The sequence below is a fragment of the Accipiter gentilis genome, chromosome 32 (genome assembly GCF_929443795.1).
Source record: "Accipiter gentilis chromosome 32, bAccGen1.1, whole genome shotgun sequence".
Taxonomy (NCBI): domain Eukaryota; kingdom Metazoa; phylum Chordata; class Aves; order Accipitriformes; family Accipitridae; genus Astur; species Astur gentilis.
In genome coordinates, this window is record NC_064911.1 from 5,287,069 (window position 1) to 5,313,256 (window position 26,188).

The 26,188-nt window shown below is 44.1% G+C and overlaps 1 protein-coding gene across 3 annotated transcripts in view; it reads right to left on the minus strand.

Moving 5' to 3' along the window:
* Positions 1-26,188, minus strand: part of RUNX1 (RUNX family transcription factor 1) — a 175,332-nt gene that overhangs the window by 45,868 nt on the left and 103,276 nt on the right. For all 3 annotated transcript variants that reach the window (XM_049834717.1, XM_049834715.1, XM_049834716.1), the window contains exons 4-5: positions 25,845-26,001; positions 8,425-8,529 (exon numbers count right to left, since the gene is read on the minus strand). In XM_049834717.1, coding sequence (XP_049690674.1) covers positions 8,425-8,529; positions 25,845-26,001 — 262 coding nt within the window. The remainder of the gene's footprint in view (positions 1-8,424; positions 8,530-25,844; positions 26,002-26,188) is intronic.

Consider the following 26,188-nt stretch of genomic DNA (forward strand, 5'->3'; position numbering starts at 1 on the left):
CATGACTAAAGAAGGCAAGGGAGATGTTTCCACCCTTCCCTCTCTTTAGGATGTGTTTCAGTTATTAACAAGCATATTGTGCCCTCATACAACAGACAGCTCCTCGTACGATTCAGAAGCAGAGTCGAGACGGCCTCCTCCAAGCATTGCTCTCCCTCATGCTTTGCACAGACCCATGCAGCCCTGACACAGGATCAGTCTGACCAAGATTTATCATTAACACTAATAGAAAATGCATTTACTCATTACAATTCCCAATTGCAGCTAACGAGCAAAGAGCAAGGGCACAAATGGAGATGCAGAGCAAAAGTCCTTTCTGCATTCTTCACATTGGGTGACAGAGAATGAAGCAAAAGCCTGCAGTGTTTTTGTATGGGCTTGCAAGGAGGAAACTGCTGCACCTTCTGATAATCCAGGGCAGGCGGAGCTGGGAGGGACTGCAACACAGATGCATTTTCACCCCTTCCAGTCATATTCCAAGAAGAAAATAGGGCTGTTCGCTGAAAGTGCCGCACAGCTTCATCCAGCCTTTCTCTCAGACATGTGTTGTTTTGGTAAACCCATAAGTAAGGCAACTCCTCAAGAACAGAGGCTTCAGAAAAGGTCCTGCACTGCCAAAAGCTTGTTTGGCAAACGGGAGTGTCTGACCACTCCGTGCAGAGTGGAAGTTTCCCTCCCCCTTCTCCCAGCTCCCTTAGGATCCTGAGGAGGAGAAGGCCCTCTCCCCGACCTTCTGTGGAGAGCAGGGTGAAGGAAGCAAGTTGCAGAGGTTGTGTGCAGTCAGGTCCTGCTGCCTTCCAGCGCATCCCTGAAGGAAACTTTCTTGTCTGCCAGCGGTGCGGTAGGCATTCGGTGGCCAGCCCTTGAGGGACAGCGGGATTGCCGACTGATGCTCTAACAGCCCAGCTGTGCTAGCTAACCTCCTTCTAGGAAGGGTAGGGGCTATATGACACCCTTAAAACCACAGTAGGCAGCTCCACTGCGGGGTTTCAACTACAAGCCCACCCTTCCCCAGCTCATTCAAAGCCCCAGCAACTGCTTCAAACCTTCCATTTGCTCACGTTTAATGACTGCCATTCAATAGCCGTCCTTTCCTGAAGAAACACGATGGATGAAGGACCAGACTCAGAAATCCTTGATTCAGAGCACCACCAACTAACTTCACTGGAAAGACTCTTGGCATGTCAGTGAACTAGGGACTTCAGTGGGGACCGGTGTATACTCATATCCCCTACGGCCAATCTACTTGCCAGGGTGCTGCATATTAATGCTTTTCTTTACATACACACACAAAATAAAAGTGGCATCTATGCCGTCTTTTTTCATATTTCTATGGAAAATGTCCCCCCCCCCCCAAAGACTTGTTCACCGATGTTAACAGCTATAAATTCTTTCTACGTCTGTGCAGTTGACAGGAGAAAGTCAGACCTACTGACTGCTTAGGAAGCATTTTCAGCAGTAATATACATTCACCAAATTCTGCTTTTGTCACAGTTACAGAGTACTTGCCCACTGATTTCAGCAGAGCCAGACCGAGACTGTATATCCCTTGAAAAATCCTACCATGCAAATATAGGTAAACACTTAGAAATATTCACCACAGTCTTTGTAGCCATTCAACCACTAGGCAATAAAATAATGAATATTAATTGCAAACAAAAAAGGTTGACAAAGACAAAAAAAGTAAAAGAAATGAAAAATAACTACCTACCTGTTCTCAATTTAAAAGGCAGGGTGGAAAAAGAGCTGTGTGGGATTAAGTGACTCAAAAAAGGAGTTGAAATAATTTCTATAGGACTGGCCCAGTCTTACCGCTGTTCCTAGCCCACACCGCAGCAACTCTGGTTTCCTGTTTACCTGCTTTATACGAGGAAAGAGCTTGTCCTGTCAACACTTCTGTGTATCTTTAAAAAACAGCCAAATAACTAGGCAAGCAAATATATATGAGCTACTGCACTGCCAGAAAAGCAGTCTTTACACAAGATTTCGTGTTGTACATATTTGACAACTTTATTGAACTAAAATGACAAATTCCCTGCCTCACATCACCCAACATCAACTCTTCTGACTCAGCAGCGAGACTGATAAATGCCAGGGAAAATAATCTTGTTCCATCTCTTCCATATCGAAAAGAAGTGTCTGCACCATGAAACTTCAAGGATGCTGGTATTAAAAACCTATTGAGGTCCCACCTATTGAGTAGGACAAAAAGGATCCCTCCCTATCACTATTACACCAGGGAGTGCCAAGCATTCATATGAATTTCATAATCCTTTGCACATCTGATGGAGAACAACCAGCACTCTTTTTAGGAGCTGCTAGCCAGTTAAAGTCCATATGAGGCAGGTCTTGCCTGGATCTCATCTGCACTGAGGGATCTTTGCACTGGGGAGTTACAGCAACTACTGGTTTTTGCTTTTACTGGTCTTTTCAGCTTGTGGGCAGCATGCCTGCTGGTGTGTCTGTATGATTTCCATTCTGAAACCAACTGCTCGAGAGCGTGGGCTTTGCTTCAGGTTCCTGCTGCCTGTGAAAGCCCCCGGGGCGGCCAGGCGAGGGGACTCTGGGATCTCAGACAACAGGCTGGTGCTGTGCCAGCCCTGCCAGCTGCTGTGAGGGGGCCAACCCGCGCCCGGAGCTGCCCCTGCCCCAAGGGGGCTGCTCTGCTGTCCCCTCACAGAGGAGACGGGGCTTGCTGAGCAGCCGGGATGTGGGGCGCAGAGAGGTCTTTCTGGGACAGGGGGACCCGAGAGCTGCAGAGGTGCCCGTGGATGCTCTGCAGAGCTGACTGCATCCAGACACGCGACATCGGGTCCCATTCTGCAGCCAAACTTTTAAGAGCCAGTGTCAAGTGGTCCTGTGCTATGTGATGCTCCTGTGCTACGCAGGCCTGTGCTAAGCCAGAAGGCCCAGTGCTGTATCACTGGAGTTACTCGGGCTGGTTGTGTGAAAGTGCGTGCATAATGGAAATAGGCCGATTTCCCCCTCACTCTTCACTTTTCTTCAGAAAACACAAGTCACAAAGGGACAAACTGCTCTCTGCTCTTTCGCTCTTTGTGTACTTTCATTATGAAAAACGGGCTGGTGGCATGCACAGCTTTCACAGTGGTGGGAGACGTGCCCAACCGCAGGACGTACATTTTAGGCTGTTGTTCCCTTGCCACCCTGGGGGAGCGGGGAGCTGGCCTGCCTGCCGGGGGGCTGCTAGGACTGTCCTGCCTGTTCAGAAACAGCTCCTTCGGTCTGCAAGCATGCCCTTGCAACAATATACCTCTTTACTTAAATGGATTCAACTGCCCTTCCTTGTCCATCCTTCAATGAGACACACACAGAAAGGAAAGAAAACCAACAGTGATCCCCTACCTACCAGTAACCATGTAGAGACAGTAACGCATCAAGTCACACTGTGTGAATTTGAGCTAGCGATGTTTTGTAATTTCCCCCAGCTGCTGCATGCTCGCACATAACCATTGCACAAGCCAACTACAAATGTCCCCAGAGTGCACCCATAATTTAAGCACTAGTCCACCCACGTCAGTGTCACCCAGACAATAGGATGCAGGGACACAAACACACAGGCACAGACCCGGCAGTGCGCAACTGTCAGCTTTTCTTGCAGCCCATCCCTTTCTTTTGTCTGTACACGGTCTATTTAGATTGGAAGCTCTCAGGGGCAAGTACCTTAGCCAAGATTTTTTAAAAAGCAATTAGCAAAGCTGGGTTATGATACGGAGAGGGTGGTGTGTTGTGGAGCACGCAGCTACTGTTAGCAGAGGAAGAAAGGGTCCCTGTTGCGTTTCTGTTATATGGACGATCAACTTGTAAGCACCACCTTTTCCTCTGCATGTTTTCTGCTAAGTAATTTGTACGCACTGTAAGTCTCTGGGTGAATGGAAGCATCTGATAAGCCATCACTGAAATTTATATGGTGGGTCTATTCCAATGACACGACGATTCATTTTTTCATGTTTTCTAAACTGTTCATTGGTGAATGTTAGTCTCAGTTTCCAATGGATGGAGGCACTTGCAGCAGAAAGCAAGCAAGAAACGAAGGCATTTAATATTATTTCAACTCACTGAGACAAAAAGGTTTTTTGGAGAACGGTTTGGCTTTTCCTTGCATGAAAGGCTGAAGGTGGAAGTGACGTGAAACCCTCAGAGGAATCATCCCTCCCCAGCCTGACATGTGCAGAGTCTTCCTCGCTTCTGCCACGGGACGGGCGATGGCTGGCCCCTCACGGGCTCTGCTGGCTCTTCACCCAGAAGCTGCTCTGGGAGACTGAGGTCTGTGGACAAAGGTTGGACGGGGCAGGGGAAAGGATAAGCAGATCAGGTGCACTTGCCACCACCAGCCCTTGGGGATTCCCTAAAAAAGTCCTCAGGCCGGGCAAGGGGGCTCTTGAAGAATTCCTTCAGAACAGCTACAGGCCATGGGCTTTCCTTGAACCTTACAAGTGAGACGGAATCACTTCAGATCAGGGTCAAAGGGTGTCCTTAACTGTGGTTGACCAAAGTTAACCTCCCACCCCAGCTAGCTTTGCCAGGAGGCAAAAGGAAATTTCCATTCCTAAAAAGGCGCTTCTTGGGCCAGCAGCTTTTTAAGCTCCTTCTCAAATCCTGCTCAGCAATATAATTCTTTCTCTCTCTGGTCCTCAGCATCCTGCCCTTTGATATAAGGATGCCAAAAAAGTATTTGGGAAAACCACATATCCAATACGGGATAATCCCATTTAATGCCCAGCTTAACCTTGGACATCTCAGGCCCACTGGGGCTAAATCCATGTAGCCTTTTCATTTTGCACCATTTTCAGGCACCTGGTCCATTAGTGATTTTTTCAGAGCTATGTAGGTTAAACCAATTCAATGAGAAAAACAGAAAGAAGCAGTCAAAAGAAGAGAAACCTAATTTTTCAGCAGACGTACACAGTAGGTCAAATGGCCTAAGGGAAATATTTAATTTAAGAGTCATACTATTTCTACCAAGTTTCCTAACCAAAAGTATTTTCATCAGGAGCACTACTCTTGATCTGGTTACTGCTAATGATTTTCCCCGTGGACTTAGCTCATAAAAACATAAATTGCTTTATGAATCATAGAATCATAGAAGTTGGAGAAGAAAATGATGGGTTAGGTCATCTTGCCCTTCTCCCTGACAGTGCAGTATTATTTCTTTTTATAAAAAAAAATGAAAATAAGCATTTATTCAGAGCTGGAGAATGAAAATGCTAAGTTCAAAAGAGATTTTAAAAATACATAATGAAAGCAGTGGAGGAAGAGCCAGATTCTTAAGTACCTTGGCTCTCTCTACAAGCCATGACAACTTGATGAGAAGTATCATCTGGATAGGCACAGCCAGAAATTCAACGGCAAAAAAAGGACAATGGTGTAAGTCCTGCACATGAGTAATTATCATAGTTGTAAATGCAAATCTGGTAGTTACATAGGCAAATATACTGCTAAGCGAAGACCTGACCATCACAATAACCGCAACCAAATGTACAATGGGACATGCAAGAACCCAAAGTCTGCAGGCCTTTGTGCAGAGTGAAGGTGGCACATGTGATAATACACACCATGTTATTGTCACCTGTCGTCACACCTCCACACATCCCAATAAGCCAAAAAAGTCTGTGCTTTGCATATTTGCTTTTGGAGCCTTTGGTTTGAGTATTTTCCTGTTTTCCAAAAATGGTTTCAAATCCTGCTTTGTACTACTTTTTGAAGTTTCTTCCCCAAGCATGCCTACTTGAAGAGGCTGTCCTTTTGCATTAAAAAAAATATCACTTTGAGAACCCGTCTAATTCTGACTCGGAAACTACTCTCGATCTGACATTCTCTGAAGACAAAAGAAAATGTTTCTGTTATTTCTTAGGTTGATCAATCTTAAAGGTTTCACAAAAAAAGGTATTTCTATGTCCCATAAAGTTAACTAAAAATCATCCTGGTGTGAAGTTCTGACTTTTTGTCTCAGATGGCCTCCATCGTCAGAAATGGCCCCTTACTTTCCAGCATTTTTCACAGAGAATGCTAGGATCTCACTAGAATTCAGACTGTCTGTTATAAAGTAAATGAATCAAAAACTGTTGCTGGAGTTGGTTTTGGACTTCGGCATGTTTTTTCTAGATATCTGTAAGAGAGCAGTATCTAATTTTGTTCCCATTACTGTCTTCCATGGATTTCTTTTGAATCGGGACATCTTAGAAAATACATCTTAGTATTTCTGTAATTTCTTTAGCTGAAGCGAGTCATGGATCTGTAATCATGAACGTTCCCGAATATCAATTACTGAAACTAGAAACACTCTAATCTAGCAATTTTTATTTTGATTCTAGTCTCAATACGAGAAGGCCAATATAATTTTAAGTCCCTTCAGTACACAGCATGCATGTTTTGATACGTCTAACCATGAATCTTGTACATGAGTTTGTGCAGGTAACAGCCCTGCAATCTACTTTTGTACAGGCTACTCATGTAACCAATCTAATTGAGCCAAAACAAAATAGGAGCGAGAGTATAGAAAAATAACTGTACAGCCCAAACTTGCCAGAACTGTCTCAGAATGGAGAATGAACTTCTTTTTTCCTCCACAGCCTGTGGTGTATCTCGTCAGGCCAGTCTGTATCTCAGTCAAACGTATGAAGAGGAGAAGGGATACCAGACCGATGGCAAGAGCCACCGCGATTCCGAAACCCTTGGTGCGAAGTCAAACTGAAGGACTTCGCAGCCCTCTTAAAAATGAAAGGAGCATAATCCCTTCTATGCCGCGTCATGAATGACTTAGCGATAAAAGGAGCTGTACATTCCTACTGAGGGGGGGAGTCTGACCTCTTCTCCTGACACGCATAAAGCCTCCTCCACTATGGAACTGATTTGCCTGCAACAAAGTGAAATTATTTACAAGGAAGCTTTTACATACATTTGAGTCGGGAAGATACGTATGTTGCTTCAGTATGTATTATATCTCTACTTCCTTTTTAAAATGTAGAATCTTATTAAATATTAACTATTATACCAACTGAAGAATTGATTTAAAACAGTAGGTATGCCTGCAGGATAATTTTCTTTCTTACTGTGCTAGCAGACTCATATTCAAAAAATTGAAGCTTATTTGTTATCTGCAAACTGTGAACATGCCCAGGTAATTGCATATTCAAATGTGGAACTTGCATATACAAATACCTTTTTTTTATCTGCACAGCTGCCTGGTTCACTGGGGATATTTTTCAGGGACAATTCAACCACAATTTTCAAAAAAACCCCAAGCAAACTAAATAAGAAGCCTTACCCCAACAGCAGTATTTGTTTTAAAGTCTGGCCTCAAATCCAAAAAATATAGATCAGATTCTTCCACTAAATGCATGCAGCATCATGATGCAACTCAGACAAATGAAGGCTCGAGAAGAAAACTCACAGGCAAGACGTGAGTTTTCTAAGCGACTTTAGTTGAAGTTTCAAACCTTTCTTTTCTCCCCGCCAGTTAAGCAACCCCGAGCTGCGAGTCTCATTCTCTAGTGGGTGTTTGAATCCTGCTGCTCTCTTCTCCCAGGACGATTCCACTTAAACAGCAGCCAGAACTTCTGCCAAGCATGCGGAAGGAGCGCAAGAAACTAACCACAAACCTCAATTACCATCAGGGCATTTTGATAAAAACATGAAAATGCCCCATTTGGGCTAGTGACTGAGGTTAACAGTTGCCTCTGGTAACAGGCAGCGCATGTGCTGCAGAAGCACCTATACCTGCAGATCTGCTCCACCCTCACTTCACTTCACCCCGCAGACAAAACAGCCGGCCCTCACGAAACAACCACCTATGTGAAAGGTGCAGGTATTCCCCTGGAGATATCAAACCATTCACCTCCTCCGTGTACTTAATTCTTAAAAAAAGGAAGGAAAAAAAAAAGAGGAAAGACTGGCTGTCTGTGAAAATGGGTGCTCCTAAGCTATACGACAGCATGAGGTCCAGTGAACTCCACAAGGCAGCAACCAGGTGTCATCTCTCAGGCATTTATTTATTTTTGCAGGGTGGCTGAGCTTGAAAAGTTAGATCAATGACATATTGGTTTCCAATGCTTTAAAATCCTCTTAACATCTGAAAGGCAAGGCTAGCAAGAAATGATGCGTAAGGTATACTCTGCCCACCTTTTACCAGCATCCCTTCTGTCAGCTTTTGGGTATGATCCAAGTCATCCCTGGGTAGATACTTTAGAAATGCAATGCAAGTCATATTCTAGATCAGCTGGACACCCATGAGAAATAAGGCTTCGGGAAGGCATAATTAAAACCATTCGTAGAACAGCCTTGGCTAAAAACATACCCACTGCTCCACATGCATTGGACATTGCTGCGTTTCATGAGGCTGGTGATGAACCCCTATACTAAACCGCCAACTTGGCCTTCTGCAAATGCTGTCATTAGCTCACTTACTTCTGGGTTCACGAGGTCCGTCCACTGTTATCTTGATGGCTCTGTGGTATGTGGCTACTTGGGGCGGATTTGTGAAGACCGTGATAGTCAGTGTGAAGCTTTTCCCTGCAACAGGAAAAAAAATGTTACTGAGCATAGGAGTTGAGAAAAGGTGCACTCTTCATTTCAGATAGCACTCAAACACACCAAACGGCACTAAAACACTTTAGCTTTCCGTATCTGAAGATAGATATGTGCCCAGAGAGCGGGGTGTATAACCTCACAACTGCCTGGTGCTGGATGCATTCCCTCTGTGGCAACTGCTCAAAGCTTTCTGAAAAAAAATTAATTTATATTTAAATGATCTACACTTTGTTTGTAAAAAAAGGAGGTTACCCCTAACAGTTACAGTTTATCTGATCTACATGGCTGCTAGTACATTATCTGTACTTTTTAAAGGGTGTTAGTTCAGAGAGGCTTAGAAATTGTGGCTGACTCTTCCAAAACTGCCACGGGAATCTGATCAACAGCGCTTGTTAAAATTAAAGAGAACTGGGTGCTCAGATCCCCTAGGCAGATCGTAAAATCCCACGTTTTGTGGTTGAAGCTAGCATTAGATCAATTCCATATTGCAAACCAGAACCCTTTAAAAATAATCTACTGCAATGCCAAGAAACAAGGGAACGGAAAAAAATAAAAAAATCCCTACAGCTTGTCCACAGAGAATTAAAACATTTTATGAAGACATAGCAGAGCATTATGCTTAGTTTCTCTATTATTCAGTAAGAAAACTGTGAAGGTCTTTTCAAAATTGTTATGTGCATGCCACGGCTCGAAGTTGGGAAAAGTACTCGTTTCGATGGCTGCTGGGGAGGGTTTCGTATCCCCTTGTGACTGCAATGCCTTCAGATCCTTCTACCCCTAGATTTGCTTTTGGCCAATGCCAGCATTTACTTCAGGCATTTTTTAAACAACAAAAGTAACGTTCTGCATCTTTGATAAGACCTCATATATGCATTCATTATGGCTTTGGCCTGGACAAGAATAAAAACATTGCCTGTCAGCAGGTTTAGTATAGTTATCTCAGCATCACGGAGGACTCAGATACTGACAGGAGTCTTCGTTATCAGTAAGAGACATCAAGGGACATCACCCCAAGTTAGATAACCAGGAACTGTTGTAAGAAAATTGAGGTGCTCCTCCTCTGGGCACATGCTGTGTGAGCTTTCCCATACAGATCTGCCTGCTTCATTTTACCACTTGGCTTCAGCCCCCCTGAGTGTTGAGTTTCTTCCCTTCTATGACTTCCCATTTTAATTGTTTGCTTCATTTCTCTCTATAAATAAATATACATTTAAATACAAATGTAAATATAAATGCCTGCCTCTAACAGCAATATTCCCCCCCTCCCTATGCACATTCACTTGCAATTCAATACTTCTCTTAATGCAGTTCCTACTTTGGTGCTAATGGTCTGCATCAACATCATGGTGAGCACGCACACATAGCTGTTACTGGAATCTGTCCTCATCACATCCCTGTGAATTAGGGAGGTATTCTCCCCACTCTACAGATGAGGAACTGTGGGGAGATAAAGTGTCTTGGCCACAATCTCACAGGAAGCCTGTGGCCAGCGATGCTAACCACTTTGGCTGCTGCAGCTAAATCCAACTATAATCCTGAATCAAAGCCCTGACAAAACAGAAGCTGAAACGCAAGCCTCACAAATCCCAGGCCAGGGCCTTCCCACCTCCACATCCTTGCTAGAAAGCAGTGCCTGAGATGGAAAGAATTGCAACAGAAGCAAAAGTAATTTCAGATCCCTGTCACAGGGCCTTTGGCCCTCAACTCTTGGGTCCTACATCTACCCAGACCAAGGATGGCTGTGTTCTTGACATTCTTTACATACCAAATTACATGACAAAGCTTTACAGCTGTGTTACTCTTTCTCTGCCAGCAGAACAGATCTTTCTAGGAGGCACCAGTAATGAAGTTCAATAAACTTCCTTCCAAAAACTTTTATCACCCATAGCATTAGACTTAACAAATATTAGGGGCACCTGTAGATCTTCCTTCTCTCCAAAACCCTTTATTTCCCTTTATCATTATATACAACACTTAGATCACTAAGACTGAAAAAGACTTTGAAAATGTACTTTATTCTCTTTACTAATCTGGAGCATTTCCATCTTGCTTCCCATTTGTTGGGTTTTTTTTTGACAGCTGTTGATGCCTTAGGTAAGGTGCTCCTGCTGTTCTGCTAGAATACATAGTCAATGTGTTTCTTTAGAAGGGTCTTGTGGATTTTCCAGATGGAAAAGAAACGCAGGAAAAAACCCAACCCAATAGCGAAATGAGGTAAAATGTGGCCACGTTACCAGTCTACAAGACCAGAATAAAGAAGAAGAGGGATGTGAAGTTACTTTCAAGATTTTCTATAGAACAGAAGAGATCTCAGAGCCTGTATAAGGTTGTGACACAAGTTGCCAAAAGCAGGAAGATACTTAGCTTACTTCTTGTTGACAGAAGACTATTCATTAACCACATACTGGTTAACCACAGGACTATATAACCATAAACCTACGTGTCATTCATTGCTGCTTACCAACAATTCTGTCTGTGTTTTTTCTCTGGTTATTCTGTGTCATTTACATTTAGCTTTATTAAGTGGTTTTATCACTTTTATTCATAGCTTCTACATTATTCATCATTTATGTGTTTGGTTGACAAAAGCAGATTTAGATTGGAGGTATTGTTAGTGAAATCTGTGTTTTATGAATATTCCTGTTTGGGGATGACAGCAGGACTATAAATGTCTCCTCCTTGCTTTTATGTATTATGATACAGCCATGATACAGATTTTTATTTTCAACACACACTTGCATAATACACTTACACACAAGCGCATGCACATACACACACACATACATATGCAACATGCAGCAGACTAAACTGGTAGAAATAATACTAGATTAGTCGGTGGAGGCTGTATTCAGACTCCTTAGCACCGGAGCCTGTATTAGATGCCATGATTTCTGATGCCTAAGTGACCTCCTAACTATTGGTAGAAGACCTACACTGAGCACTTAGTGTCTCTGCTCAACTTAGAAATGGGTGGGTGCCACCAAAACTGAGTTAGACAGCTTAAGTGATGGGCTGACCTCTCTAGTGACAGTAAAGAGGGGCCAAACACCCAAAGAAGGCATTCTGAAACATTGGTTTGGATGCCTCCAATAGTCATGATGACAATTTGATGATGTCCTAGCAGTCACAGCAAGCTGGCACGTAGCCCTTCGTTAGCTAATATCAAAATCTGAGACCCTCTGGGTTAAACAGTTCCATAAAACTACAGAAAATCATACTCAAAGTAGCTCAGGTCTATGATGCATGCCTCAGTATACTGAAGCCAATTGCTACAGTGTCATCACGGGAGTCTTGGCCGATGGTGGAAGGGCTGAAGGGTGACCTCAATATCCAGCTGTGCCTCTCTGGGGTGCAAGAGTAACTTCAGAGACTGTTGCTCTCCCTGTAACTATCCCTGGCAGTTCCTAATATTAGGCACATAGCACCTCATAAGCACAAGGATTAAATTCTCCAGATGCGAGACAGGGCTCTGCCTTTGGAAACCCTTCCCACAGACACCAAGCATACCCTTGCACAAGAGTCACTGCTTCCATCAAGTCTTCCCTCACAACCAGGGTAGGAAAAATTGCTTGGTAATGATTGTTTTTGCAAGAGCATTAAGGCCAGAACCCTTCTACAAAAAATAATGGAAACAGTAGCATTTCTGGTCAAAATACAATACAGACTTTTGAAATTATACCTAGAGGCTCTGTTGATGGGTTTGCTAGAGACTGTACTACCAAAAGTACTCTCAGGAGTCACTGCTGATTTGACAGCCAAAGTCAGATGGATTAAACCGGTTGTCCCTAGCTCATGACTTTATAGGATTGCTCGTGAGATGCTCTGACGCTGTGCAAAGCTGCGAGAACTTAAGAAGAAGCACAAAGCTTAATATTGTCCACCAGCACCTGCTCAGCAACACTGTTCCTGGACCAGCAAAATGTGAAGATCAGCCTCCAAGACCCAAGCATGTGAAGGTGGTGTGCCCGTGCTCTACACTGCAATACAGGAACTTGAAGTCTGCATCCCACCTGACAGAGGCTGGAAGCAAAATGAGCGGTGAGCTCACATCTAGCATGATGAGAGATTATTTAAGTGGTCCCCCAGAACGGCTCTGAAGGGCTCTAGAGGGAGCAATAGGCTTGTAAGCTACAGCCCCTGGGAATGTTTGAGAGGAACCAAGAGGGAAAAAATGAATCCCAAGTGACAACACGGTCACATGAAGCTCCTGTGTGCTGCTTTAGTCATCTCTGAGCAGTGTCATGACCAGACGGGTCTGGAGGTGGGAAGGCAGACTTAAAATATAAGTGGCTGCATGGGCAGATGCAGAGGGGAATGAGAACAGACACAGGGAAGAGAGGCCACATCTTGAACCTATCACTTCATTTTAATCCACCTCTTTCTCAGGCAAAAAGAGCCGTTGATTCCATTGATGAAGGTTCATCCAAATAAGGACAGAAAAAAATGGAGTTAAAGCCTCAGAAGTTTGCCTGTGGTGGAGGAGGAGGAAAGGGAGGCCAACAGATGATGTGGTTACAATTACTATCTCTTGCTTTTGGGATTTATTCTGATGATCACAGGTGTGTCATTACAGTTTTGCAGGGTTTTTTTTAATTGTTACAGTGAATTGTTAGAGAAAAAGAAGAAGGAAAAAGGGAAAGGAGTCAAGAATGGTTGTACTGACAAGGACAAAAGGTATAGATGGAAAAATATGAAATGTAATACACAAATGCAATACAAATTATATTACAAACATTTCTATTATATTAGTGGGAGACTTCCAGGTTCTAGCAAGAAAGATTGTGATACTTTTTTTTTTTTTATCCAGCTTCTACTTTTTAGTGCTTATGTACTTACTTTTATTAAACCACACTAAATGATCAATTTTATACATCTTTACAATTTCTCACAACATCTTCCTGGGTATCTGCCAAAGTGAAGATGTCTACTGATGTCTACTGCATTTTAATAACATATCTGACTGTGTCTCCGGGCAGCATGTAATACATACACATACACACACACACACACACACACACTCGCGTATTCATTCTCAAATGTCGACTATTATACACTGGGGCCAAATTTTGCCATTCTTATCACTTAAGCCCCTGAGTACTCCAAATGTAATCAATAGGATGAGAAGGGCCAACATAATATGACCCTTCATTAGTTAACTGCTGATTATCAAACAAGTGAAATATTTTTGTAGGTGCTCAAGTCGCATGTCCAATTGCAAAAAACCTGCACAAGTCCAAATTCTGTGGTCAGATGGTGACTCTTTTCTCCTGCCTCTGGTGACAGTTTCACACACTCAGAATATAATTTTGCCTGTTATGTTTGGTCCAGTGGTTATTTCATCAGAAAAAAGCTGCAGCTGGAGTAAGCGGCATCAAAAAAATAACATAATTTGTTTATCATCAGCACCACAGTACCACTGAATTTAAATAAAAGAAAAAACTGTTATTCACCTCATCTGCTACCATGCTGTAAACGGTTTACAAAGTCTGACTGCCAGAGACCAACGGTCCAAACAGATAAATGCGAACATGGGGAGATGTCAGCAAATCGGGGTGATTGCCCAACAAAATGCAAGAACTGCCCATGCAAATCAGTTGCACGGGCAACGGATCTGTTTGTGTATTTATATGGATGTTTTGTGGGTGTAAGTGTGTGTCAAGTTGGACATTTGGGAAATACACCCACTTGCCTCCTGCCAAATCAGCCTGGGTCAGCATAAAGGTATACTTTTGAACATTTCTGTTGAGTGTCTCACTCCAGGAAGTTCTTATACCTGTGTTTACATAGTATCTACTTACCCAGAATGAAATCTCCATCGCATTAAATCAATAGGTGTTTTGTTCTGGATTTATATGGGTCCGAGTTGCCATGAAAATGGCCAAAAACGGCCTTGCTGCAAACTTGGGCCCAGCTATGAACTATTGAATTTGCTTTGCAATAAGTTGTGGAAAAGCAACTCGCTGCTGCGGGAGCGTGGCTGGCGCTGGCTTCTCCCCGTCCCTTTCCTCCCCAGCTCCCTGAAGCACCACCGAGTGCTTAACCAAGACGTGCACCTCACTCTCTTTTCCTCCCTGCCCATTCTCCAAGCTTTTTTCTGGCTAACAAGTCAAATGCTGGGGTGGAGAGCAGCAGAGCCACCTGCCTCTCCTGCCGCGGCTCTGGGGATTCCAGGAGCGAGACAGCCAGAAGAAGGTTGTGTCTGGGGTGGAATTGTTTCAAGGCGTTATTTTGGTGAAGCGTATGTACATTTAACCTAAGGCAACACAGGAACTGTATTAAGCAACCAAAATTACATAACTGAAATCAAGTAACATTAATAGAGACGCCGTCAATCTAAGCAGGCAGGCACTAAAATTAATTTTTACCTTAAGCCCATTATCTGGGTGGTAAGGACAGTCCCTGACACTCTTCTGGAAATTGTGCCTGACAATCTTCTTATTTCATAAGTCAAAAACATAACCCAAAGTCTGCAAGCTGTGGACATGAAATATTTAAGCAAACAGATGCAGATGCTGGTTCTATACTTGGTGTAACTTACAGCTGTTAAAACACAGCTCTCTCGGGCCCTCGGCAGCTATTCCAGCAGACACATGCTGGTGATGCACAGCAATGTTTTGTGCATGCCCCTTGTCATCAGGTGTACCAGGCATGCGACAAGGCCTGTCCCCTACACTACACGTTTCTCTTTGCACTGGAGAATGTCCATGCAGGTAGCAGGTCCTAAAGTCATTTTCCCCTGCTTTGCTGTGCTACAGTGGTACCAATACTCAAATCCCTTTCCTTAGGAAAAAGGACATCTTCCTGCTGGCAGAAACAAAAAAATGCTAACATCCCAGAAACGTGTCACCATCAACTCAAAAATCACACCTTTGGCTGAACACTGCTTTTTATCCATTATTGTAGCAACTAACGCCTTTAATATTTGATCTGAAACCCCCAGAAGAACGATTCTCCACTGCACAAACAGGGATCGCTCAGATTTTCAAGTGTTGCAAGGGCGGGACTCAGCTCACTAAAACAGCCACAATTTTTCTCTCTTTTTTTTGGCCAGATGTTTACATTTTTAATTTGACAAGAGTTTGTGCGCAGCCAGTTTCACTTCTGCGCTGATGAGCGGTTTCACTTCCCAGTCCCATGTGCTGTCATGATGATACCATCCACCGCCTCCTCCAGCCTTGCAGGGGCCTCTGTGCTAATCCCTTCCCTGACAGCCTGACAATGTGTGTAAAAGTGCAGCCGCCGCTGCCGCTGCTGCTCCACTCTTTGCCTGCAAGGCACCCGACGGCCCTTCTCTGCTTAAGAAACTTGGATTTGAAATGCGCTCATTTGAAATGTTATGTCGAAAACGTTAGACGCATGGCATCAGTCTCAACTGGATTCCTTTGGGTTCCTTCCCTCAGGTTACTACTTCTACTACTTTCATGTTATTTTTCCTGTGAAAGTGCTTCAGCAGAGATGCCACAAAAGCACAACTTATTCTGTTTAGGGAAAAAAAACCTGTGGCAGCTGAGTAGCAGGAGATACCAGGTGTGGGTATTAACAGTCATGGCCATATATCAGGAAGGGAGCTGCAGCAGGGGACAGGTAGGAGAATAACTCCGAGCTTATGGTAAAGGACATAAATGAACTGAGGAGAAGAGGCGCAGGGTCAAGAGATTTGGGACCGAGGTGGCGAGAAGGAGGTCTCTGAAGACAGGGTGTCCTACAATAGTCAGCTTAGGGTGACACCCAGTAGTTAACATAGACATTAGTCACTTTATGCCAACGTCAACAATCCACAAACACACAAAACCACCAGGAATCCCCTTATATTGTGATGTTGCCTAAGTTCAGAAGAGAGACTATTTCAAGCTGTGGTAGGAATTTGGCTGGCAGGAGCATTATTTGTACTTTAGCATCCTTAGGTCTAAGTCCTATGTAAATACCAGCTTTTAGGCTTTGTGATGGAGGTGATATATTCATGTGTGTGTGAGCGTGTGCACCACAGTTGCAAAAATATTTGACAACATAAAAAAATAGTGCTTTTCCATTCTGTTCTGAAAGACAACCCAAGTGACCTGTTTTAACTGAATTTTTTGGGTAGGATGCCTTCTTAGACTGAAAGCCTGCAGATCAAGTTTGCAAAGTGGATTAAAGCATTAAAAGACCTGGATGGGGGGAAGATCTTTTAATGGAAAAGCCAAGCAGCCTCTAACTATAAGTGGAGTTGCTGCAGTAACCACTATAAAACTCTTATGAACTTGGGTGGAGACAATAATTACAGCACAGGAAGAATGAGATGCTATGGGGTGCCCAGCCTCTGCAGCAGAGTGGCAGCACAAGGAGATTACAGTTTGAGTCTTAAAATGCAATCCTTACTGTTAAAATATTTTAAAGACTTGAAAAGTATATATGCAATTTATACAAACGTACATGTCACTAATGTTTGAACACAGATTTTGAGTGGGTGGAATTATTTTTTCCCCAAAGATGACTCCAATGGAAATCTCTGATGCTCCTGTGAGTGGGGTCCCCCAAAACCTGAGCCTCTGCTGTCAAGCTGTGACCTACTACATATCAGGAATTTTTGATATTTTTTTTTTTCTCAGGGCAATATCATTTTAGTTTTAAATTAAGTGCTTCTCTATACCAGAGCTTGGGCTGTTTGTGAATAAGTGTTCAGAAATTACTTAGCCTCCACGAAGTGCATCCGGCTCTAGGGTAGAACGAAGAAACGATCATTCAGCAGACTGCTGTGTCACTGCTGAATGGTTCAGAGAAAGGGGAAAACAGCAACAGGAACACCAGATGGAAAGGACAGTTCAAAACAAAATGGCTTAAATACAAAGCTACCACCTTCTCACAGAAAATGCCTTGGGATCCTTAAGCCTAATAATAGTCCTTAACCAGCTATAATTTCGAACCATTAATAGGCTTTTTGAGGTAGAAATTATCACCCTCACTTTATAGGGGATGAGAGAGACACGAAAATGTTAAGGCCCAGATTCACAAGAGGATTTAGCTGCCTGAAGTGGGATTCAGGTTTGATTTAAATGCTTAAGTCCAAAATTACATCCCACACCCCTCCTCCCCCCCCCCCCCCCCCCCCCATCCAGGTGGTGCCTAGCAGCAGCCGTGCTGGATATATGAGGGGGCTTCCCCTGCCAAACAGCCCCGTGCCCTCAAGGCTGCAAGCTCAGTCTCCGGGAAGGAGCATCTCAGCATGGTCAGCTGGCCCCAGCCCACAGCCTGAGCCCCCCTCTGCCCCTTGTCCTCAGGAGGTTTGGTTTGGGAGCTGCTGCTCTGGGCTCACCCACTGACAGCCTCTCATGGTGGCCCCTATCCCCGCTTTAAGCGTTACGGCATTTCCCCAGGGAAGGTCCCTGCTTCGTAAGATGCACCTCAGACGTACACCTCGCGCCTCCCTGAAGGGCACCGTGGCCAGATGGCTGTGGTGGGGTGGCAGGGTCCTCAATGCTGGTGGCTCCAGCGGCTGGAGGTCCTCTGGGAGAAGAGGTCCTTCTGGCAGAGGGGTGGTGCACGCATGGCTCTTGGGGCTGGTAGCTGTAGCGTTTGGGGTGAGGGGAGCACCTCGTTCCACTCTCTTCTCCAAGGACTGCTTTTGTATTTGAACCCATGATTTCTTCACCCCTCAAAGCCCTGTTCTCATCCTTTGCCTAATCGTCAGACTGGGAAAACCTCGGTATAATGGGTGTTGTGGCTTTTGGCAGATCCTATTCCGAGGCACCTTCATTTCATGGTGCATTGTCCTGTGAACCTAGAAAAAGCCCTTTGAGACGTGGATTTTGCCTCAGTCCCTCTCCCTTTTTCCAGCATTGGCTTTCATTTGGGACCAGCCCAAGTCTGCCTACCTGTCCGGCCAGATGCTGACATACCTCAGTGCTCTGGCACGGTGCAGGAGCTGGGAACAAACATGTTCCTTGCCCTGTGGAATGATGAAGATGATGGCCTCTCGGCATGGCTGCAGGCAGAGGCACCAGGTACAGGGAACAAGGAAGGTGTGGGTTCACTGGGAGAGCAACGCGTTGCTCAGAATATGAAAGGCAAGGAGCATTAGCACCATTTTAGCAAGCGATGGACTTCCGCCTGCAGTGGCCTAAAGCAGGTGAACGCCAAAAGACAACCTGACAAGTCACTTCTTCAGTAGCTAGCTAAGCATGGGAGTGTGCACTGGGACTGTTTACTCTTGAGTTCATTTTCATAGAGGAAGGACTCCTCCGTGCTGTCATTACACTAATGCAATGTGCATTGATTTCAGAGCTTGGAAGAGGTCTGGGGTCACTCGATGGATATCCATGCAGTCAGTCAGTGATGGGGGAGATAACACTGCCATTATGAACTTGGAACCTGCCAAGTTCCACCAGAGACGACTTTCAAACGTAGAGCAACCTCTGTGGTCTTAGCTACGGACACAGCTTTGTTAGAGTCGTGGTGCCTGTGGAAACTTTGTGGCCTTGCCAAAGCGTTTCCTTCAGTTCCTCCCTAAACTTCAGGGAACTGATGTGCATACACACCGCTCCAAGCACCGCCCCACTGCAGAGCTCTTATGGCACCAAGCCTTCAGAGCAGCTGCTTCCCTCCTCCTCCTCACCTCGCTCCCTAGAACTTCCTCCCTCTGCCCCACGCGCGGCCTGCTCTGTCCCCGCGCCACACAGCTGGTAGCTCCCCGTCCTCGGACGGAATGGTGGGAAAGGGCGGAAGGACTTTAGGATAGTTCCTAGCAGCACACTTTGAGGCCCAAACCTGCTCCTGTGATAAAGGCTCACACAGGAATCCCAACCTGTGCTGAGAGGCAGCCGCTCTCAGAGGGGACGGGCAGGGGGAGCATCAATAGAGGAAGGAGGACAAGAGACAGAGACCGATGCAGGACAGAGATGAAGGGAATGAGGTTGATTTGGAGATGCTGAGAAAGCGGCGTTGAGATAATATGATGGGGAAAAGAGGGGAGAAGTAGGATGGGAGCAAAAGAGGTGGGGAGTCACACGGCATTAAGGTAATAGGAAAAGAATGTCTATCTTTTCACTGCTGCTAAAGGTTTTTTAGAAGGGAAGGGGGACTGATTCAGACTGGTGAGTGTTTATGCACATGACTATGCTGGAAAAGACTCTCCTGACAGCAGTTGTAAGCCACTGATTTGCAGCATCCTCACTCCTGCTAATCCTGAGTGAGCTGACAAGAACTGCATGCCATAGGCTAGTTAGCTGAAGTTCACTAGCCAGCCCTGAAGCCAGGGTCCTAATTTGTCCCTCAGAATGATTTTATTTTGATGACAAAATAGCAGCTGTTATTTGAGTTGTAATACAGGTACATACATATATAGCTATATAGGTACACACAAAAATAAGTATTTCTTTAGCAGAACTCAAGCAGCCTCTGAAGGAGGGCACACTAAAATAAAAAGCAAAATAAAAACAAAGAAAAAAAAAGGCAAACAGATCTCTTGAAACTATGTAGCCTTTTCATCTAGAGAGGTACTTTGTTTTCCCTAAGCAGTATCCTGGTAAGCCCAACTCCTTTTATCACGGCAAGAAAAAAAAGAAAATGCTCAAAGGATAGCGTCTGCCTCGTCCTCATCATTAGCCCGAGTTTCAAAAATGTACAAGCAGAGCTCTGCAGAACCAAAAAATAGATTTATTGTTATTGGACTGAGGGCAGTGGTTCAGCACTTGGCATGGCCACTGTTTACAGCAGTAATGCTCCCGGAGACAGGAAGTTCTCCAAATCGCTCTGCCATTATTTTTCTCCTGTTGACGCTTTCTGATCGAGAGTTTTTTTGCCCAGACGAAATTTTAAGTAACCCAGCAGAGAGTGTTTGGGAGCTGGCAAAGCCCGCCGCAGTCATGCTCAGCCTCACGGACCACATGATGTTTTCCGAGTCAAACCCCCGCGCAGAGCCGCATCATACATATACTTTCTTACACAATCAGCGATTCATGCAAACCCGGCTGCACGTAGCGAGTGTGTGCCGAAGACGACTCGGGCGGCACTGGCGTCATGAGAAAGTCTTCTCCCCTCCCCTCCTCCTGCCACTACGTCCCTGCCAAAGGCCAGCACAGAGGCAGCCGTCGTCCTGAAAGGGCTGGGTTTGCTGATCAATCTAACGTCAACCCAGGCTATTTGGCTTGAAATAGGCATCAGCTCCTCTATACCAGTGCGGGGACTCTGCACGCTGAATTCTTCCACGGCTACTTGCTTTACACAGAAATCTCGATGAATATCAATGACACGACTAAGCAACCCTAAGTCACTTAAAAATAAAATAACTGCTCCTGGCCTCTGTCTTTTAGAGAAAAAGATCACCATTCAGGCCAGACTGGAGGGAGAAGAGTCCTGTGATAAACACTGACCCTCTAATACACACCCAGGGCGAGGACCAGCGGTGTGGCCCCTTCCTTCAGCCGCTGCCCACGGACAGCAGGACCGGCAGCAGCAGCCCCGGGCAAGCAGCGTTGCAGATGCCCAGTTGTCCCACCCCAAAGGCCGTGCCAGCCTTGGTGGTGCCCGGCGCGATGGCAGGGCTGCAGGACGTCTTGAAGGAGCTGCCCATTTCTCTATGGCCAAACCACCCACCCGCTGGCCATTCCAACCTGTTAGTGCTGCATACTTATCAATCCGAAGTATAAATAAGGGGTTGTTTTTAAACTCTACCAATTGACTCTTCTTTTTTCAGTTTTGATTGCTGTTGGATTTCTTCTATTTTTGTCCAGTCTGGCAAGCGTGGCTCATTGTTACTCCAGTATCTGATACCGCATCCCCTGAAGCATTCCAATGGCTTGGACCAGGACCCAGCCGGCCGCTTAATACTGATTTTACAATCCTGTTGAATAGCATCCTCCTCTGTTTTGCACATACTTTTATAATTTTGAATGCGTTTCAGTAAAAAATAAAACAAATTTTAACAAAGTGCTCAAATAATCCAACCACAAGCTGAAGCTGCACAGAAGGAGCAAAATTCTGACTTCAGAAGACCAATAAAAGTAATTGGATTCAGAATCCAGGCCAGTAATTTCTGGGTTTGAAGTATTTTTGAGATTCCAGCTTAAACTGATTTTTCTTCCCCAAATTATATCCAGCAGGAAGAGTTCTGACGGCAGAAATTTCTGATTATGCTTGGTAATATCTCTCTCTTATGTTCTCCTACCAGCTACACCTGTGAAAAATGAGTACTTCTTTGGCTCTGTGGAAATTGGAAACTATCGCAAAACTTATTTGTGACTCTAATCCCGATAGCTAGTAGGAAATACCTACGTAGGCTTAATTTTCAGTCCTTTCCAAGATGCAGTTTTTAAAAAGGCCTTGCTGGAAAGCTATCACAAAGCTCCAGCTCCAACTCTCAGCTTTAGATTGAGATCTTATGCAGCAAGCCAAGACACTTCCCCATTAGCTACTATTATGATAACCTATTAATAATTATTTTCATCTGGAAAACATGTTTATTTGTTGGGGTTTTCTTAATGTTACGTTCTACAAAGAAGATAGTTACTGGGATTAATGATTCCATGAGGAAAATATGTAATGCTTACCGAGCCACGAAGCTTTCCCTCTCCAAAATAACTATTTATTTTTAATTTTATCCAATGAACTTCTATGGTGTCAGGCTTTTTGCATCAGATTTATTTCATCATAGTAACCTAAACCAGTTCATTATGCATTAGGAAAACAGGGTACTTTGCAGTAGTAGCATTTTGAAGTTTCAAGTGTTTATGAAGAGAGGGGGAAAAATAAAGATTAATTTTTTTTAACCAGGTAATCAGGCAAGGGGGGTTGAGATTGGCTGAAGTTTTAAACTACATTTTTCTTTCAGAAATTACTTATTTGAGCTTACAAGCCAGACAGGCAGGTTTTCCCAGTAGCATTCTCAAACTAGGGTGAGGAATAGTAACTCTGGAGCCCAGCCAACTCCAATGTAAATCTGTTTTGTTCAGGAAAGCGAGCCAAATTGCTTTTATACAACATCTTGATGTTTTGGGAGACCTGTAATATTCTCAGCTCCCATTCTGGGTGTCAAGAAAATCAAGTGCTTTTTTTTTTTTTTTTTGTAATTCTGAATGACAGGCACAGGCAGAGCAACATGGGGCAACCGCTTGCTGTTAGATACAAAACGAACGCTAAAACACAGTTTAGTTCTTTAAGCTTTGGCCAATGTTTGGTTGGCGCATCGGCTCTGACCAACAGGCAGGATCAGACCTCCGAATGGGGGGAATTGCTGTAATTCTCCCACGGTCAGCACAGAGACACTTATTCACCGAGATGAAAATGTGGGCAATAATCTTACGTTTGAAACAGCCATCAGACTGTCTTGCTAGATTTCATTTAAAGCCCACAGAAGAAAATTTAAACTATTTATTAAGAATGCCAAGAATGACAATTTCCTGCTCTCTTAGAAGGGAGAGAGCGGTGGCTTGCCATCGGTTCGGTGAGGCTTTTAATGGGGATGGTCACACCCGGACGATAACCAATGCACAGGGAACTGTCACCGGTTGAAGCCGTTCCTTATTCTCCGTCAGGGATTTTAAATCACCCGAGGTACACAAAGAGCGTCCACTCTGACTGTAACCAACGTGAACTTTCAATCACGGTTCACATAATACTCCTGGCATTGCATTATCACTGGTGGCAACTGAACTTATTCAAACTCAAATATTACACAGCAAACAAAGTTTCAGTTAATTTTCCTCTAGTGAAGTATCAAAGGAAGCAATGCCCTTTGAAGCAGCTACCTTATGCTTTAGGCTTTATACAAATTCAACAGAACAGCACCTCAGAAATCCTGTACCAAATGCAAACAATCCCCACCTTTGGAAAACAATCCCCTGTTCGAGAAGTAAACAAAAGCATACATTAGTCACTTGCTCCAAAGATGGGCAGCCAATCGAGGTGATGAGATTTAACCTCGAAGACTGACTAATAGCAAGCAGCGTTCCCAAATCACTCCGTCGCTTAAAGGATCCCGAGCACCCAAATGTCATACGACATACAGGGTTTATGTCTGTGCACGAGTGACTGGCCAGTAGCAACCGCTTATAGCTGAGTAAGGGGCTCAACGACGCTCCCCACCAAGCTTTTTGTATGAATAGGGACTATTCTCTCTCAGCCACTGGATTTTGACCTTGAAACTCACACACTTCACTGTTATGATTTCTAGCTTCATTACCATGGCCAGGAACTGAACTACAGGTTTGTTTTTATTAGCTTCTCTGCCACTTTGCCAGCTATTCATTTGAATCTTCTAAACAGTCATCTCTGAATCATAATGCAAATTCCATTTACTGAAAAGGTGGTACCTTTAATATAACAAATGAACATGTTTAATGACTGATACTTTTAGACATTACAGCATCTCTCATGTTTTCAGTAAATGGATATAATTTTCTCTGCATTACCCTATTATTATTCTTTGCTAGCATTATGAAGCTACATTCTCAGCTGCGGGTGTTTTCCACCAAGTGCATTTTGAAGACAGCCCAAACAACACGATTTAAAAGACATCTCCCTCTGTATCCTCAGCTAAAAATGCTGCAGGACACAGAGGGACTGGATTGGTATTTTATTCTTAAAACATATTTGCTGCTTGCACGTATGTTTCAACAGGGCCATACTCTTCCGCAATTGCTGACTGTATTTATACTGGAAGAATATCTACAGATGCATTTCACTTCAAAGGCAAATAAAGGCTGTTGTGTATAATCAGGGTAACTTCCTCGGTCTGAAGCCTGACCCATCTCCCGTTTGGAATAAAACATTTTGAGAGAGAGCGAGCGAGCGAGCAGAAGTGGCTCAGCTTTGTAACTCTCCCGAAGCATGCTCATAACTCTTGTTCACGTTCGGAAGGACCACGCACGTAACCACGCACCAGGAGATGGCTCGGATGCTCACACGGGGACAGGGGGAGGGGAAAATGGTGAGGAGGGGTCAGTGAGCCCCGTGTACTCAATTTGGTTCAGAGACACACCATCGCACAAATTGTTCAAAAAGGCAGTAAAGAGAAACCTACTTAAGCGCAGTAGACACTATCATTTTGATTTGCGAGTGTTACAGCACTGAATTGTCCCTAAATAACGCTGCTGTGTTTGGAACACCGTAATGTTACGTTCTGATTTTACTTAAGGATACGAATGAAACAGAAGAAAAATACATAAGTTAAGTAAATATCACATGAAGTCACATGGAAGATGCCACCGCTTTTCATTCTTGACCTTAAAAGAGAGAGGCTGATCTTTTTTCCGAGCTTTTTCTGAGCAACAGTTCAGCAGCTTCTCTTCTGTGGCTTTTACTGAACCTCCCTGACCCACGCAAAGGGACTCCACTCACAGCAAGAAGGGTAGTAATGCAAAAGGAGCGCTTAAAATAATCTTGTAATAGAAAGGTAAACATGATTGCGTGGAATTTATGGGGCTTAAGATTATGGACTGGAGCCAAAGAGTGAAGTTGCGAAGGGTCCTTCTGTTGGTTTTACGGGCTTTTGGATCAAGCTTTGTACACCTGCCCACTCACATGCGACGTGAGCCGCGTGTGTCAGGTACGACTTGCAGCTTCCTAACAACATTTTTATATAGTTCTAGTCTAAGTCAACTTTGACTCTTATTTGTTATTTACACTCATAAGGCCTTTTTATTTACATACTAGCAATTACTGGTTAGCACAGAGATACAGCAAATCAGATATTAAGCTCATCTGGTCTTGTCTGGTGTATTCTATCCACTTTGCAGGAGCACATTAAATAACAGGACTACTGCATATTGTTCTACGTCTATTTCAGAGAAAGAAAGGTCAGAAAACGTGCCCTGTGCCTTCACCAGGTCATGATGAACCTGGAAAATTTTTAGATCTATGCAGGAATTATTTGTAATTTCAGGTTGACTCGCTCTGTTACAGGGACCAACTCTTGCCGAGAGTCCTGGGAGCCCCAAGACGGTCATGAGTCTTTACACAAGCTGAAAATTCTCATTTTAAATTGAAAATATGCTATTTAAACTTAAATGTGGGTAATATTGTGCTGTTATAAATTTGATGGGGCAGCTTCCAGAGTCAAAATGTGACTTGCTGTCTATGTGTTTTTTGGTTTTTTAATGAGATTTTACTGTTTAAAAACTGAAGTAACAGGGAGGACGGGCCAGGATAAAACAAGGAAAAACATATAGCTAATCCTGTGCCTTTGGAATCAGCTTATGCCAGCTTTTGCAGCATTCCCTGCTGCAGACAACTCGATAGACGTTGTCTTCAAATTCCTTTCACGTAACCAGAACTTGACATAACTGGTGAACGTGACCAAAGTGTAGTTGAGAACAAACACATACCTCTTCCACTTCTACCCACGAATCGGAGGTCGTTGAACCTTGCTACTTGGTTTTTCATGGCAGCTGTGGCGTTTCTGAGTTCTGCAGAGTAGTTTTCATCGTTCCCAGCCATCACTGTCACCAGCGTCCCATCGGGCACGTCTCCCAAGGCCACCACCTGTGAAATCAAGGAGCAGAAGCCTTATCTTCCTTACGTGGCATTTAATTTGGGGCACAGAAAATCAACAAGTAACGTGATAAAATAGGAAAAAGCGGCAACAGCAAAAATCTATGTAGAATAAGAAGCTGTTTGAGGAAAACAGGAATTGCTTCCATTCCTAGTTTGCAGAGCTACAGAAAATTTT